Source organism: Piliocolobus tephrosceles, chromosome 4, assembly GCF_002776525.5.
Source record: "Piliocolobus tephrosceles isolate RC106 chromosome 4, ASM277652v3, whole genome shotgun sequence".
Taxonomy (NCBI): Eukaryota; Metazoa; Chordata; class Mammalia; order Primates; family Cercopithecidae; genus Piliocolobus; species Piliocolobus tephrosceles.
Genome location: NC_045437.1, coordinates 147,979,026 through 147,995,339, shown reverse-complemented (window position 1 = coordinate 147,995,339; position 16,314 = coordinate 147,979,026). Strand labels below are relative to the sequence as shown.

At 44.2% G+C, this 16,314-nt stretch overlaps 1 protein-coding gene across 7 annotated transcripts in view; it reads left to right on the top strand.

Moving 5' to 3' along the window:
- The first annotated feature begins 835 nt into the window (after positions 1 to 835).
- ARHGAP26 (Rho GTPase activating protein 26) overlaps positions 836 to 16,314 on the top strand; it is a 469,263-nt gene continuing 453,784 nt past the window's right edge. Inside the window, exons 1-2 of one of the 7 annotated variants that reach the window (XM_023187733.2) lie at positions 838 to 1,388; positions 4,127 to 4,159. In XM_023187733.2, the coding sequence (XP_023043501.1) occupies positions 1,235 to 1,388; positions 4,127 to 4,159 (187 nt within the window). In that variant the 5' untranslated portion in view covers positions 838 to 1,234. Of the gene's footprint in view, positions 1,389 to 4,126; positions 4,160 to 16,314 lie in introns of all 7 variants that reach the window. The other 6 variants (XM_023187730.2, XR_003309454.2, XR_003309455.2 and 3 more) reach the window with 6 other exon arrangements.

The window sequence follows — 16,314 nt, the reverse complement described above, 5'->3', positions numbered from 1 at the left end:
ATCACCATAGCACACATAGCACATAGTAAGCGCTCAATATCTGTTATTAAATGCCAGCCACTGTGCTAGGTGCCAGGATGCAACAGCGGACAATAAAATTGCAGGGGCACTTGCCCTCGTGGGGCTTACCGTGTAGCGAAGGATGACAGGCATTGGACGGAATGATGTAAAATTGTGCTAGATGCAGAGCAGGAAAATAACAGGCGGCTGAAATTCTAGTAAGGATGTGAGCTCCTTCGGCTGAGGGGAGCCGTGGGCCGGTTCTGAGCAGGAGTGGCCGTGAGGGAGACGGACCGTAGGGGGCGGGAAGACTGCAGGCAAGAGCTGGTAATTTTAAGATGCAAATAACATTTTTTTCTGCCTGACTGGAAGAGGAGCGTTTGGTCGCTCGGGATTCTCCCGGGGCAGGAGGCTGCATTTTTAGTGTAAAATCGGTTGCCCAGCAATGCAGGGCATGTTGTGGTGAACTGCAGCCCCAGTTCCCAGGTTTTTCATGCTTGGCACATCGAGGCTCCTCGGCCCCCAGGACCAGCAGACTCCCCATGCGCGGCTCGGATTCGGGCCGGAGCAGGCGGGCAAGGGTGCTGGAGCGAGTGCACAGCAACGCTCACCCCTAGGTTTCGGGATCTGCAACGCCGGGAGGGCAATAGGAGGCGGAGTTTGCGCTGCGGACCTAGGCGTTGGCGAGGGCCACGCCCCCGGCGGCAGACCCTGCCTCCAGGCCCCTTTGATTGGATCAAGACCGCGGAAGGGCCGGGCGTCCCCGGGCGGCCCGAGGGTCGGGCAGGGGAGGGTGCGCTGATTGGCCCGGCGGGGATTAAGTCATCGCTAGCAGGTTCGAGCGGCCCAGACGCCGGCGGGGCGGCCGAGGCTGCTGTGAGAGGGCGCTCGAGGCTGCCGAGAGCTAGCTAGCGAAGGAGGCGGGGAGGCGGCGTCTGCACTCGCTGGCTCGCTCGCTTGCTTCCCGGCGCCGCTGCGGGTCGGCGCTGCGTTTCCTGCTCGCGAACCACTCCGTTGCCCGCGCCCGGAGCAGCAGCCCCTCGGCAGGGTCCGGGCTCGGTTCGGGAGTCTTGCGTGCCGGAGGTCACCGCGCGGTGAGCGAGCTAGCGCCACACCTGTGGAGCCGGCGGCCGTCGGAGGAGCCGGTCGGGATCCTGCCGCGTGCGTGCTCTGGGGAGCGGGCAGCCCGGGTCCCGGGGGAGGCGCGCCCCCGCGGCTGGGCGCCGCGGGCACCATGGGGCTCCCAGCTCTCGAGTTCAGCGACTGCTGCCTCGATAGCCCGCACTTCCGAGAGACGCTCAAGTCGCACGAAGCAGAGCTGGACAAGACCAACAAATTCATCAAGGAGCTCATCAAGGACGGGAAGTCACTCATAACCGCGCTCAAGAGTGAGTGTCCCGAGCCCCGCGGGGACGCGGCCCCGGGGCTGGAGGGACTGGGAGGTGGCGCTCAGCCCGGGTTGCCCGCGCATCCGCCGGGTTTCTGCTCCCGGTACACTGGGGGACCGGTGTCGACGCCTCCGAGGCAGGATGGATACGTAAAGCAGGCGAACCGGCAACCATCAGATGAAGAGAGAGACCCGTCGCTCCGCCTTTTGCGTTCGGGGATGGTCGGGAGGTGACCGAGCGCGGGTGGTGCTCTGGGGCACCGCGGGTGGGCGTGCACGGCACGCAGGTGTCCTCAGGAGTGGGGCCAGAGTGCCCAGCGCGCCGCAGCCTGCGGGCAGATCCCACAGGGCAGAGTTGCTCAGCCTTGGGTGCCCAGCCGTGAGAATAGAGCGTGCCCTGCCGAGGGGGCGCTGCCTCCCCTTGGGAAAAGGCGGGTTGCGACTGCTTCGCTCCCTGTACGCAGCTCCAGCCCAGTCAGGCCGCCGGGTTCCCTGGGTGGAATGCTTGGTTTTAGCTTGCGCCTCCTTAGAGTATTGGCAGCCAGTGATCTCTAAATCTAGAATCAGTACGTGCGCAGGTTCTGATTCTTGCGTTTAGCAGAAGGTGATAGGGGTGGGAGTAGAGAATCAGAGTGTTCCTTTACTCTAAACTGTGGGCGAGGGTTTAAAAATAGAATGTACATATCCCAACTCTCTCCCTCTCCTGCTCCCAAGCTCTCCTTTTTACCTCTCCCATTATCCTTGAAAACGTAAAGGTCTGAGAAGTAATGTCCATAGTCCTCAGAAAGAAGTTTAAACGTATTTCAAACATTCTTGGACTTTTTGTAAAACCATTTTTGCGTTTTTTCCTTTTGGTACAAGGGGAGAGATGCAATTTTGCATTCTGCTTCAGTTTTGCAGAGCCAGAGAGTTTCTTTTTCTGGCCAAATAAGCGTGCTCTAGGGATGAGTGCTTTGGATTGTGAGAACGTTTTTGGTGCCTTTTCAGTCTCCCCATTTAAAAATAGCTCAGTTCATCTTTTAGTTTTAAGAATCAGGAACCACATGAAGGCAGATAGTGGAATTGTCTCTGACTCTGTTATTTTATCTGTTTCTGTGATGGATTTGTTAGTAGGTGATACCTTTCAGCTAAGAAAGGTTGCCTTAGCAGAATAGAGTCCTAGCTATGAGAATTGTTCCCAAGCCTCTTTAAAGGGCACTTATAAAAGTCAGGTGCCTGAGATGTCATTTTGTCAGCTTGTTGCTTCTAAAAATGAAGAGAGAGACAATGGAATGCCAGGGCAGCTCAGAGTGCCTATCTTTTGGGATGAAATGAACACAGGACTGTGATGTGATGCGGATTCTCAGGCTGTGCTTTACCTGAAACATATGAACAGACTCTTCTTTTGTCAATGATCAAGGCCATTCTTGGTTTGGGGACGTGGGTCCCTGGTTTGGAGTAAGTTGGGGGCCCACTCACAGGTTGGGCCCAGGAATTTTGATTGAACCTCAGGCTGGCTTTAGTGGGTCCTCTGCTTCACTCAGCAAACTTTTGGTGTGCTTGTGGTGTACTGGGTACTGCACTGGGCTGCACTGGGCACTAAGGGTGTAGCAGTGAATATTTTGCTACCCCTGTGCTTGCAGAGGTGTACTTCATTCCAGGCACTCTTCACCTATAATTATCTCATGTGCTTAGATTCATTTTGCAAATGAGGAAACAGAGACTGGGGAAAACACTTCTTCTGAGTCACACAGCTCTGGCTGCAGGACTAGAGCTTTTGAATCCACCTGGTTTGAGCCAGAGATGGAGTCCCTGCCAATGCAGAGCTCTTACTTCTGCCCCATCTCACTTGCCCGGAATGGAAGCTCTTGCACCAAGCCCTAGGATTTGGACTGGTATTTTCTATTTTGGCATTGAATCTGAGGAGGGTTCCTTTGGGTGACTGACAGTTTTCCTACTACTATTTTTTTGGGGGCAGGAATTCTTTGGTAGGAAGGAACATTGCAGTGATAGAGTTGAAGGGTTATTTAAGCTGTCTAATGGAATGGATCAGCCCTGTAATCTGGGGGAAAGACTGATGGGGAACTAGGTATTCTGTTCTCTCTACATCCAACTCTACTAATGTATTCTACCACTACTAACTACTACTTGATCAGGTCAGGTGACCTCTTAAAATAGAGGGTGGAGTCAACCATTGTGTCCTGGATTTCAGACATTCTGGTATCATGAGATGCTTGCTACATTGTGTACTACTATATTAATGTTTGTGTATTATTTTTCTTCAGTCATGTTTATTATGTTTATAAACAGAAGTGTTTCTCCAGTACAACTTAAACATAAATACATAATTATATAAACACTGGGTTTAGATAATGTGTTCTCTTATAGCTCTAAACTTTTGTGGCTTTATTTTATAGCCATATTTATTTTATTTTACAGTTATTTTGTAACTAGTATTTGCAGCTCTTTGGATTTAGCTTGCTTTTGAGTGCTAATCACAGGCAGTAAAACTGTCCTCTAGGGATTGCCAAAGTTCAGGTAGATCATTGTTACTATTACTTCCACTTTATGAATGAGATGCTGGCAATGGGGATGCAAATTCTTTATAGATCTAGATCCTGTAAAGGAGAAACATGCAGCATGTGCTTGATTAAGTGAAAATATTGCGAGTTGTTTTTTAGACTCCGAGCCCTGGGTAGGAAAGGCCACCTAAGATGTTGTATTATCCTCTGAAGTTTTGTAATTCTTTCTCCATCACAGGCTTTGAAGAACCCGTGTGGGCTAGAGGGACAGGTAAGGGTGACTGAATATGTCTTGGCTTTGTAAAGCAGCAAAGTTTCTTTTGGGGGTAACCCTGAATGATTATCAGTGATTGTCTTTTCACTGAGTAATACAGCATTGAACAGAGAGGCCAAAAACCTGTTCTTGGTGTGATTCAGTAAGGTAAGTAAGTGGTTCATCCTCTTTGCCTTTTAAAGCAAGAGTAAAAAGGTCAGCATTGAGTTACATGGTTTAAAGCCTGTCACCCTTTTGTACTTGTTAGAATTAAGGATAGGCATTTTGCAGTACATAAGCGCTTCTTGAATGGCATAAACTCTCAAAGGATGTTTGATGCCAACCTGCTTTGTTTAGGAGTAGTTATGTTACTCAGAAAATCCCAGTGGGACAAATGGATGTGGAGTTGGGTAGCAAAATATTTTCCCCAGATCTTTTGCTTTGCTTCAGTACCTTGTGAATAAAGAAAATCAAAGGCATTTCCTAATTATTTGTAAATGGTAGTAATTGACAGTTTGAATATCACTCATACAAGCATAAATGGCAGTAAATTAAATTCAAACAAAGTTTTGTAGTTTTTATGTAACATTGGCTGAAAAGATTCCTTCATTTTACTCCATTCTGTGTTCTTAGTTGGACTGAATAAATTTGCCTCCAGTCTGTAGTTCTCAACTCATTGGCTTTGGCTTAAACCCTGCTCCCCTGCACTTAAAATCATTAGTGGATTTTTTGTTGTTGTTGTTAGAGCAGTTTTAAATTCACAGAAAAATTGAGTGGAAAGTGTAGAAAGTTCCCACATAGCGCCTCATACCCGTTCCTTCTAGTTGCCCCTATTTCTAACATCCTGCATTAGCATGGTATAGTTGTTACAGTTGATGAACCAATATCAATATGACATTATTAACTAAAGTCCATAATTTACATTAGGGCTCAGTCTTCGTGTTGTACATTCTGTGGATTTTGACAAATGTATAATGACATATAACCACTATCATAGTATCATACAGAATAGTTTCACCACCCTAAAAATCCTATGTGCTCCACCTGTTCATCCCTCCCTCCCCACTAACCCCTGGCAACCACGAATCTTTTCACTGTCTCTCTAGTTTTACCTTTTCCAGAATGTTATACAGTTGGAATTAAACAGTATGTGGCCTTTGCAGACTGGCTTTTTTTTCACTTAGCAGTGTGTACTCAAGGTTATTCATGTCTTCTTATGTCTGGGTAGCTTGTTTCTTTTTACTGCTTAATAATAATCTGTTGTCTAGGTGTGCCATAGTTTATCCTTTTATCTATTGAAGGACATTTTGGTCATTTCCAAGTTTTATCAATTATGAATAAAGCTGATATAAACATTTGCATGCAGTTTATATGTGGAAATAAGTTTTTAGCTCATTTGGGTAAATACCAAGTAGTATAATTGCTAGATTATATAGTAATATTAATAGTATGTTTAGTTTTTTTAAGAAACTGTTAAACTGGCTTCCACTGTATTGTTTTGCGTTCTCACCAGCAATGAAGGAGAGTTCCTGTTGCTCTACCTTCTGCTCAGCACTTGGTTTTGTCTGTGTTTTGGATTTTGACCATTCTGCTAGATGTGTAGTGGTATCTCATTTAAAACAATTTAACTATTTCCTTAAGACATATGATGTTTGGCGTCTTTCCATGTTGCTTACTTGCCATCTGCATATCTTCTTTGGTGAGATGTCTTCAGATCTTTTGCCCATTTTTATTTGGGTTATTTCTTATTGTTGAGGTTTGTTTGTTGTAAAATATACATAACACAACATTTACCACTTTAGTCATTTTTAAGTATATAATTCAGTGGTTTTCAGCATGTTCACCATGTTGTATAATTACTATCTCTTTCGAGAACATTTTCATAATCACAAACTAGAACTCTGTTCCTATTAAACAATAACTCCCCCCTTTCCCCTCCCCCAACCCTGGTAAGCTCTATTCTCCTGTCTCTATGAATTTGCATATTCTATGTACTTCTTATAAGTGGAATTATACAATATTTGTCATAAATATCTGGCTTATTTCACTTAGCAAAATATTTCCAAGGTTCATCCATGTTAATAGCATGTGTTAGGATTTCATTTCTTTTCATGGCTGAATATCTTGTTAAGTTTTAATTATCAACAGCTATCATTAACAAAGACTATTCTTTCTCTTTTAAAGTCATAAAAATGTATTTTTTTTCTTTCCATTTCGTTTCCCTTCAGTGTGATCACTAACACTTGGAATTGACACACCAATTTATCATGGTTGTCTCTCACAAGAACACTGTATTTATATTTATTCCTTTCTAAGCAGTAACTTGCTTCAGGTCGGCATGTTTTTGGGGGAGGTTTTCATAAAAGCTTTATTGAATTATAATTTACATTCCATAAAATTCACCTTTTAAAATTTTATTTTTTATTGTTTTTATTATTTGTAGAGATGGGGGTTTCACTTTGTTGTTGCCCAGGCTGGTCTCGAACTTCTGGCCTCTGGCGATCCTCCCCTCTTGGCCTCCCAAAGTGCTGGGATTACAGACATGAACCATGGCTCCTAACCACTCACTTTTCTTAAGTGTATGATTCAGTGGTTTGTAGTTACAGAGTTATGCAACCGTCATCCTAGTCCTGTTTTAAAACATTTTTAGCACCCCAAAAAGCTTTCTCATGCTCATTTGCAGGCACTGCATTTTTGCCTGAAGCCTCATACAAGCACTGATCTACTATTTTCTGTCTCTAAAGATTTATCTTCTCTGAAAAATTAAGCTAAATGGAATCATATAATATGTAGTCCTTTGCATCTGGCTTCTTTCACTTAGCATGCTGTGTTTGAGGCTCATCGTGTTGTACCATGTATCAGTAGTTTGTTCCTTTTTATTGCTAGAAAATATTCCATTTTGTAAACCATAAGTTGTTTATCCATTCACCAGCTGATGATTTGGGTAGTTTCCAGTTTTTTGCTCTTATGAATAATGCTGCTATGAATGTTTGCATACGTGTCTTTATGTGTATATATGTTTTCACTTCTAATTTCATTTTTTACCTAGGAGTAGAATTTTCTTGGGTTGTATTGTAAATTTATGTTTAAGTTTAATTTAAACTTATGTTTATTTAAAAAGCCTACTATGCTGTTTTCCATAACAGAAGCACCGTTTCACATTCCCACCAACAATGAATGAGGATTCTGACTTCTCCACATCCTCGCTAATACTGGTTGTTGTCTTTCTTTTTGATTGTAGCCACTCTAGTGGGTGTGAAGTGATGCCTCATTGTGTTTTTAATTTGCATTATCCTGATGACCAATGAGGATGAGCACCTTTTCATGAGTTTGTTGATCATTGGTGTATCATCTTTGCTGAAATGTCTATTCAGATGTTTTTTTTCCTTTACTTTATCCCATGAAACTTTTGATGATTAAGTGAACAGCACTTAGTATATTTTCTCCATTTGCCCTCTTTTAGGGACTATTTGTTTCCATGTGCTTCCGTCTTAGATGTATTTAACTGATCAGTTTCAGGATCTCAGGAGTTAGGAAAGTGATTCTTATGAGGCTGTGGTTCAGGTTTCTGCTCTTGTTAGGCCAGTGGGCATCACTCTGGGCAGATGCCACAGGCTGGACTTCCTAATTCTGGCCTGCATAAGCTAATGATCCAAGCTCTCTCAATGGACAAAATGAGAACCGGCCAAGGAAGAACCATTATCACCATTGAGCTACTGGGGAAAGCAAGTTGTAAAGGGGACTTTGTTATCCTGTCAAGACCATTGAGTTTCTAAAAATTAGCCAGTGGAGGAATACTAACCTAGCAGTCAAAGTAGTTTTTCTAGATTTAAGTTTCTGAGTGAGCCTCGTTTTAACTTTTAAACTTACATATTTTTTTGCCATCAGAGGAAGTTTCGTTCAGCAAATATGGAGACCCTGCTCAACCTTTACCATGTCCTCCAAAGCCCTAGACTATAGAGTAATGGGTTTTTGGATGGAGGTAACCAATGCAGGAGTCATTAGTGGGGAGATTGAGTGGGACGTTTGGGGGCCAGTGGCGCGGCCAGTTGTGACTGTAGCAGAATGAAGGCGAATGCACGAAGAGATAGGCCAGGGCCAGGTCATAGGGATCTTGAATTCTAGAAAGAACTTAGGCTATTCTAAGTGTGATGGGCAGCCACGGAAGGCTGTGCCATGATCGTACTCGTGCTTTAAAAAGATTATGTAGGCAGCTGTGTAGAGACCAAGTGTAGTGGAGCAAGAATGGAGGCAAGATGACCAGTAAGGAAACTGTTGTGATAGGTGAGGTGAGAGATGATGGCACCGTGGGCTAGGGTGGCAGCATCACAGATGGTGGTCAGAGGCTGGGTATTTTTGGAAGTAGAGCCCACAGGATTTGCTGCACAACATATGGGCTATGAGAGAAAAGAAAGAAGTCTAGAATGATTCAGATATTTTTGGTCTGAGCAATTATGTGAATGATGGTACTATTTTCTAAACTAGTTTGCTTGGGAAGGATTAGGTTTAGGGGTAAAATTAACAATATGAATGAGTGACCTAATCTTACAGTGCAAAGACAAAATAATATGACATGGATAATTGCTGAATACATTCTCATAAAAGTATCAAAGAGTATAGACATTTACAGTGTAAAAGCACCCCCTTTTCCTAGTTAACAATCGTTGTCAGCAGTTTGGTATGCATTTTTTTCTTGTCCTTTTTCTGTATTTTTTTTTCATAAATGGGATTGTACTGTAAGGATTATTTTGTGTTTTGCTTTTCCAGTTGATCATTTGTCTTGAAAACCTTCCATGTCAGTACATGCATGTAGTGCATTCTTTTTAATGACTACAGAGAGCTTTATGTGGATATGCCATAGTTGGTATTTACTCAGTTTCCTGTTGAAGGATATTTGGATTATCTCCGTTGTTCACTATTAGAAAGCATGCTGCAATGATTATTTGCACACCTGCTTTGGTATGTGGATTCCAGCATTTCCCCGAGATGTATTCCTTCAAGTGGAATGGTTGCTGACTCCAGTTTTTACAAGCCCTTTGACATCTATTGTTTAGGTCCTTTGCATCCTTGTAGCCGGTTGATAATTTGGTGCTCCTTTGAGTAGTTAGATTGTTTCTGAAGCTTAACCTTTTGGTTAAATCAGAAACATCCTTAACAGACCCTTCTGTTACACACTGACACTGATTCTAAAACAACCAGGGGATGGGGAAAAACAAACAAGCAAAAAAACAAACTAGTGTGTGTGTATGTGTGCCAGGGAGAGAGAGATGACAATTAATTGGATGTGTCCCTACCATATATAGACGTTTACAGTGTAAAACACCCCCTTTTAATTGGATGTGTCCAATTAATTGGATGTGTCCCTATTATCAGAAAGCCCGGTATGCTTTTTGAGCTGCATGTTCTTACAGGTCAGATGGGAGATGGGATGGGGCTTTGCCCATATCTAACAGTCTATTCTAACCTCCAAGCTCAGGGACCAAGAAGGAAATCATGTTTATTTAGGGTGAGAACAACAGCATTAGCAGCCAGAGGAATTTTTACAAATTATAGTGACTGGGTTTTACACATTTTTGTAGCAACTCAGAATGGAGAGAGAGGAAATGATAAGTAAAACAGCTTGGCAGTGTGGGCCACGAGCTGTCATGGCATGTTTGTGTCTGGCTCATTTCACCTTGGTTGGAAGGCACAGAATGCTGCCCTGGGTAAGCTGGAGACTGGGCAGTTTCCTGCTATATTTAGAAAGAGGAGATTCCTGGGGTTAGGGTGGTGTGTATGTGTGTGTGTGTGTGTTTTCTTTGCCAGATAGACAAAGGTTTGAGGGGTTTGTGAATTCCGGACCAAACTGTTAACTAGCTGGTTTCTCTGGGCCAAGCCAGTAAGCTACTCTTTGACTCTTACTGCTGCCACACAGCAAAAGCTCAAAAAACTCCTGTTTTATATGGTTTGAAAAGATACCACCGGTAAGTTTCAAAACTCATCTGATCTTGCTGTTAGATCTGCTTTTAAGTTTACTGCAGGCTAATTTGAACACTTTGAAAATATGAACTGCCTCCTCCTCTGAGACTTCAGATAGATCTCCAAGCTGACCGAGTTGAACTTTGGCTGTTTCTATGCCAAGGAGACTGTCAAGCAGATAGGATCAAAGCCTTAGCAAATTCCTGACTGTGTATCTCATTATCACACTTGTGGGTTAGGGGTAGACAATGAATATTAGTTGAACAAATAAAATAAGGTATTTTTACTTTAACTCATAGCTGTGTTTCTTTTTAAAAGGGTTGTCTAAATAGGTAATACCTATAAGTGGTTCACATTTCAAAAGAGAATGTGAGTATCCTTCCAATGCTTCCTGTCTCCTCATCCCTACTTCTTCCTCTGGAGGCGTCGTTTTATCAGTTTCTTTGGTATTTTTCAGGTGTAATCGATGCATGTGCCAACAAATACACATACACATTATGTGGTAATGTGCCATATGTGCCGTTTTACCCTTTGCTTTTAATATATTGGATATCATTCTACATTGGTACATAGAGAGTTCACTCATGTTAGATTGCATTGTATTCTATTGTATGAATTAAATATGGTTTATGTAACCATTCCCCTCATAATAAACATTTAGATTATTTCCAACCTTTCACCATTGCAAGTAATGGTGTTGCGAACATCCTGGCACCTCTGGCGTGAGGCACATGGGTGACAAATTCCTAGAAATGAAACTGCTGGACCAAAGGGTATGTACATTTTTCATTTTAAGAAGTATTTCATAGTAGTGTTTCTGAAAAGTTCTGAGTGAACTGAATTTGATAAACCATGATTTTAGAGTAGGAAGGAAACTCACCATTTTAGACAGTTTATTACAGAATTGTCTCTGTAAATAAAATGATACTTAGAATTTTCTCCATTTTCCCCTTTCCAGTTTGTGTGTATTATTAATTCTGGGATTAAAAGCCACAGCAAAAATCATTCCCTAAACTGAGACAGCTGTACCTAGAAATCAGTTGAATGTAGGATCCGAGAGACCTTGTTTGTGTTCCTAGTGATGGTGCTGTTGAGTTTTTATCTTTGTGCAGCGTGTGCAACATTCAGGAGATTCGGCAGGTGTCGGAGGAGGGTAGTCTTCTGCCTTCTGTGACCGGAGACCATGACTCCGGTCTAGGGGACACATTGCCTATCATAGAAGCTTCCCTGTGGGCGCTGGAATTCCTGGGAACTGGTGAGGGAGTGGGGAGTTTTGCATGACATCTCTCTCTGGCAGCTTCTCCTGCAGAGCTTAGCACTTTTCCCTGATGGAGGATAGGATCATGCCACATGTCCTCTGCCATCTCTGTTCCAGCTCCTGTTGATGTAGAAGGCTACTTTGGCCAGGTTCCTGGCATGAAGCAGGCACAGTGCTTGTCTCCTAGATGCTCAGTGTTTTGAGAGGAGGCAGAGAAACGGGCAGCCCACAGCACAAAGGGGTGATTGCTAACAGTTTAAAAGGATCTCTGGGGGAGGGAGCAGAGGCCTGTGGGAAAGGCAACTGAAGGCTTATCAAGCCCAATGGGGCAATGTGATCACTAATGATCAGTCACGTAAAGGGTACCTCTGTTATTTTTGCCCCACTCTTGCCACCATTTGTTTACTTTGAAAAAAGTCTACTCATTACAAAATACATTTATTTCAAAAAGGAGCTTTTGAACCTGCCTTCAGAAATGGCAAGTTTGATATGTTTAACTTTTTAAAAAAAATATCTTCAAATAAGTATTAAATCATAATCATTACATTGGAAAGTATTTGTCATTGTATTGCCTAAAATAATCCCATATTTCACCGGTGGTATGAGAGTCATTCTCTGCTTAACACTGTCCCAAGGCAGAAGTATGTGAGAGAATGGACACCATCTGTCTGTCACACCCCGGGGGAAAGGGAGGGGAGTGACACATTCCTTAGACTTGGTTGCAGGTGTCTGGGGCAGGAGGCTGTGTGCTAGGGAATAGAGTCTGCCGAAAATCTGTTTTACTCAGTGGAATCACAATTTGAATATTCAAATAAACACTGATAAGTTATAGAGTGGAATGCAGAATTTGTGGCTTTTTTTTTTTTTTCTTGAGGCGGAGTCTTGCTCTGTTGCCCAGGCTGGAGTGCAGTGGTGAGATCTTGGCTCACTGCAACCTCTGCCTCCCGGGTTCAAGCGATTCTCCTGCCCCAACCTCCTGAGTAGCTGGGACTACAGGCACATGCCACCACACCCAGCTAATTTTTTGTGTTGTTTTTTTTTAGTAGAGACGGGGTTTCACAGTGTTAGGATGGGCTCGATCTCCTGACCTCGTGATCTGCCCTCTTTGGCCTCCCACAATGCTGGGATTACAGGCATGAGCCACTGTGCCTGGCCGATTCATGGCATTTTTGAGAGTAGATGATCAGGTGTGGATGAAGAGAACACATAGTCAGCAACATAATGCCTGAGGAAGGGGTGACAGAGGAGTTAGGCGTGTCTCCAGCGTTTCCTTCTTAGGCCATAGGAGGATGGCTGAACTACATACAGGAGAGGAATCGTGGTGTGTGATGGGGGATACAGAGTAAAGTAAGGTTTGTCCTTGCTGAGTTCCTACAGGGCATACAGGTGGAGACACCCACGAGGCTGTGGGAAGCACAAGTCTGGAGCTCTGGAGGAAGATGAGGGCTACCAGTATAGGTTTGGCTCTCCCCAGGTGGTATTTGAGTCCCTGGGAGTGACTGAATCTATAAGAGTGAGACCTATGCAGGGGTCCTCAGCCTCTGCTGTCCATTGGAATCACCATGGGGAGCTCAGAACTCACCTTCAGAGTTTCTGATATAATTTGGCTGGGTGCAATCTGGGTATGGGGTGTTTTAAAAACTCCCCAGGTGATCCTAATGTGCAGCAAGGGTGAAGAACACCTGGCATGGAGTGAGAGACAAGAGTGGATGCTGAAACCATGGGGAGTGTCCACATTTAGCAGGTGGGTAGCAGAGAGTTGGAGAGGCTTTGATGACTTGATGTTTCTTCCTGGCCAGTTTGGGTGAGGACTTGTTTAGAAGCCTTTGGATTTGACCTTTGGAGCTGAAACTGGAGAAAGCAGCTTAAGTGCAAGGGAGGATAATAAATATCTATTATATCTTACAATATAATTGTGAGGAACAGCAGAGATAATTGTAGATATGGTGCTTAGCAGTGTAAGCAGACCCGTGGTAAGTGACCTGTTATTGGAATCTGCCATTAGAGTGTCCTTGTTGCAAGATAGTGGTTCTTAAAAGTGAAAGTGTGTAAGAATTCCCCTAATTGCAGATTCCCAGGCTTTACCCAAGAAAATACTGATGCATGAGCTCTAGGCAGGCCTAGAAATCTGAATTTCCTACACCGGCCCCACCCCCCCCCCACTCCCTTCCATCTCACCCCAAGTGATTTGCTTGGTGGGAGTCCTTGGACCACACATTAAGTCTAAATAGGTCAGAAGAGATTCTCGATAAATCTAGTCCCCAAATCCTGTTCTCCCTTAATGTGCACAGCTGTGCTCTCCAGCCTCATGTGGGCACATCTCAGATATCTGGAGGATGTTTGCATTACTGCAGGCCTAGGAATGATGCGGGAGTGTTTCAGAAGTGTAAAAGTTCTAGCAGCTTGAGAACATGTCAGCCAGTGTGGCTTCACGCCTGGGATCCAGTTGTTCCGTGAGTTTGGCCTGTGAGCCGGAACCCTTCTGCAGCATTGCCAGCGGACGTGGCGGAGCTCCTGAAAGGAAACTTTTGCTCCTGGGCAATCACAGGGAAACTGTATTCCCACAGTGAGTCTTGGGTGCTCTTGTCAGGGTTAAAGTCATTTGAGGTCAGAGCCTGTAATTATGTTTCACATTTTTTTTTTTTCTTTAAAAACATTCAGGAAGCATAATGAGATAGTTGAGCTGTTACACAGCTAGGGGAACTCAGGATCTGGGGAGAGGAAGAGAGAGACTGGCTGATGGCTCTGGAGCTGAGGTGCCCTAAACCCAGAGAGGGCTGATCTCCCCCTTCTACCTGGAGGTGCCCCTGGGCAACTCATTTCTGGCAAATACTGCTGTCTCTGTTCTGATCTCAGCTGATTCTCACCCTGTTAAAGGAGGGCTGGATGACTGTGCAGACCACAGTTGCTGCTGGTGTGACCCCAGGGTGTCACCACCAGGAAATTAGTGCTGCTCTCGCTCTGCTGTTTGCTTCTTAAGAAAATCTGTGGGTTGCTCTTCCAAAAATAAGGGTTTCTTGCATTTGTATCTGACTAGTGCACTGAAATGTTTGACACAGACTTTACCCTGGGCGACTGGTATCTAGCAGATCATCAGCCACACAACCCCTGCTGTGGACAATATGTCATTGTGGAGGCCAGGGCAGGCACTGGAGACGAGTGCCTCAGCATCTGGAGGCTTCGGCCTCCTGCTGCATCTGTGTCTGCTGGCCAGGCCTTGCTGCAATCTCCTGGCCTTCTGACCGAAGCCGCCCTGAGTTCAGTGTGAAAGGTCAGCAGACTACCATGTTGCCAGCTCTGTTTAGAGCAGCAAGATGGGTTTCTCTCTGGAAAGAAAGCCTGTTTCCTCTTATGTAGCCAGCATGCTTGTAATCGGTTCTCCAGCAGGGAAGCTCTGCTCCATTGCATAGGAAATTAGAGTGGAACTGATAGCTTTTGGCCTCCGTGTCTTTCGGGATATAACTTTGGCTTGCTTCTCATCTCCTCCACGTCTCCTGGCCAGTGCAACCTCATACTGCAAGGAAAAGACACAGCCCAATGGGGCTTGCTTGGGATTTTGTGCTTGAAACTGTACATAATTTGTACATGAAGATGATCACGAGTTGAAGAACTTAAAATTTGCTTGTTTTCCTAAGGAATCTAATCCTTACTGCCCTTAAACTGAGTCTCTTTAAGAAAGACAATTTAAGTGTTTTTTGATGGTTAAGCAAGAAACTTGTAAAATGTCAAACTGGAGAAGGATGACTCATATCTCTTAATGTGCCGTCTCAATCAGTCATATTACTGAGCTCCCCAAATGGGCAGCCTGGGGGTAGGCGATGGTAGGCAGAGACCATGGACAATTTTTTCTAAAAACAGCTTTTTTGAGATACAATTCACACCACACAGTTTACCCATTTGCAGCGTACAATTCAATGGCTTTTAGTATATGCAGAGGATTTTGCATTCATCTTCACGATTAATATTAGCACATTTTCATCATTCCCCCAAAGCAATCCTGTACTCCTTAGCTAATATCTGCCATTCTTTCCATCCCTACCTCCAGTCCCTAGGCAGCCACTTCCTTAGGATTTTTAACTCATGTCTCCAAGTGTGGGACTCTCCTGTCTGCTTCGTCTCCTGATCTTGTGAAGCCCCATACCCTTTTCCTTCAGTGCATCCAATTTGCAACTCCTCGGAATGCTGCAGTTCTAACACCGGGATGTTCCGACCTGGCACTGTTCTTGCTCTTCACACATTCTTGTCCTCTGACAGATTTGCTAGTGCAACCTGACTAATGCACACGCACTGCCATGGGGGCCTGTAGGCCTCTGGTTTCACACTTCTTTTGTCTTGTCTCTCCCTTGGTGTTGATCTTGCTTTAGAGAGAGTAATTGGAATGAGAGCGTGTTATTTCTGCTTGAGAATGGGTACCCCAAATCCAGTAGATAGATGCATTCCTTTATTTCTACAGAGGAAAAAAATTTCCAGTACTATCCTGATTTGGCTGTTGGCATTTGAGGGTTTCAGCTTTAACCATTTTAGGAACTATTGACAAAAGTAAATTTTTTATGTGCTGAAATGGTGATGGTTTGGGGGTGTCTCAGGTCTTAACAGGAAAGCGCTTCTTCCTCACTAGCAACCTTGCATTGTTCTAGGAAATTCTAGTCCAAATGTAGAGAATACGTTTTCTACCATCTGTATGTTTTCTCTCTCTCTCACATTTGCTTTCCTCCCTTCTTTTTCTTTCCCTTCATCTTTCCCCACCCACCCCCCTCATTTATTCACCGTATCTGGCCTTCTTCCATCTCTCTCTTGCCTTGCCAAAGGACCAGAGAGGTGACTGATCCCTGGTATCTTTTTTTTTTTTTTTTTTAAATAGAGTCTTGTGCTGTCACCCAGTGTAGTAGTACAATCATAGCTCACTATACCCTCAGACTTCTGGGTGCAAGCAATCCTCCCACCTCAGCCTCCTAAG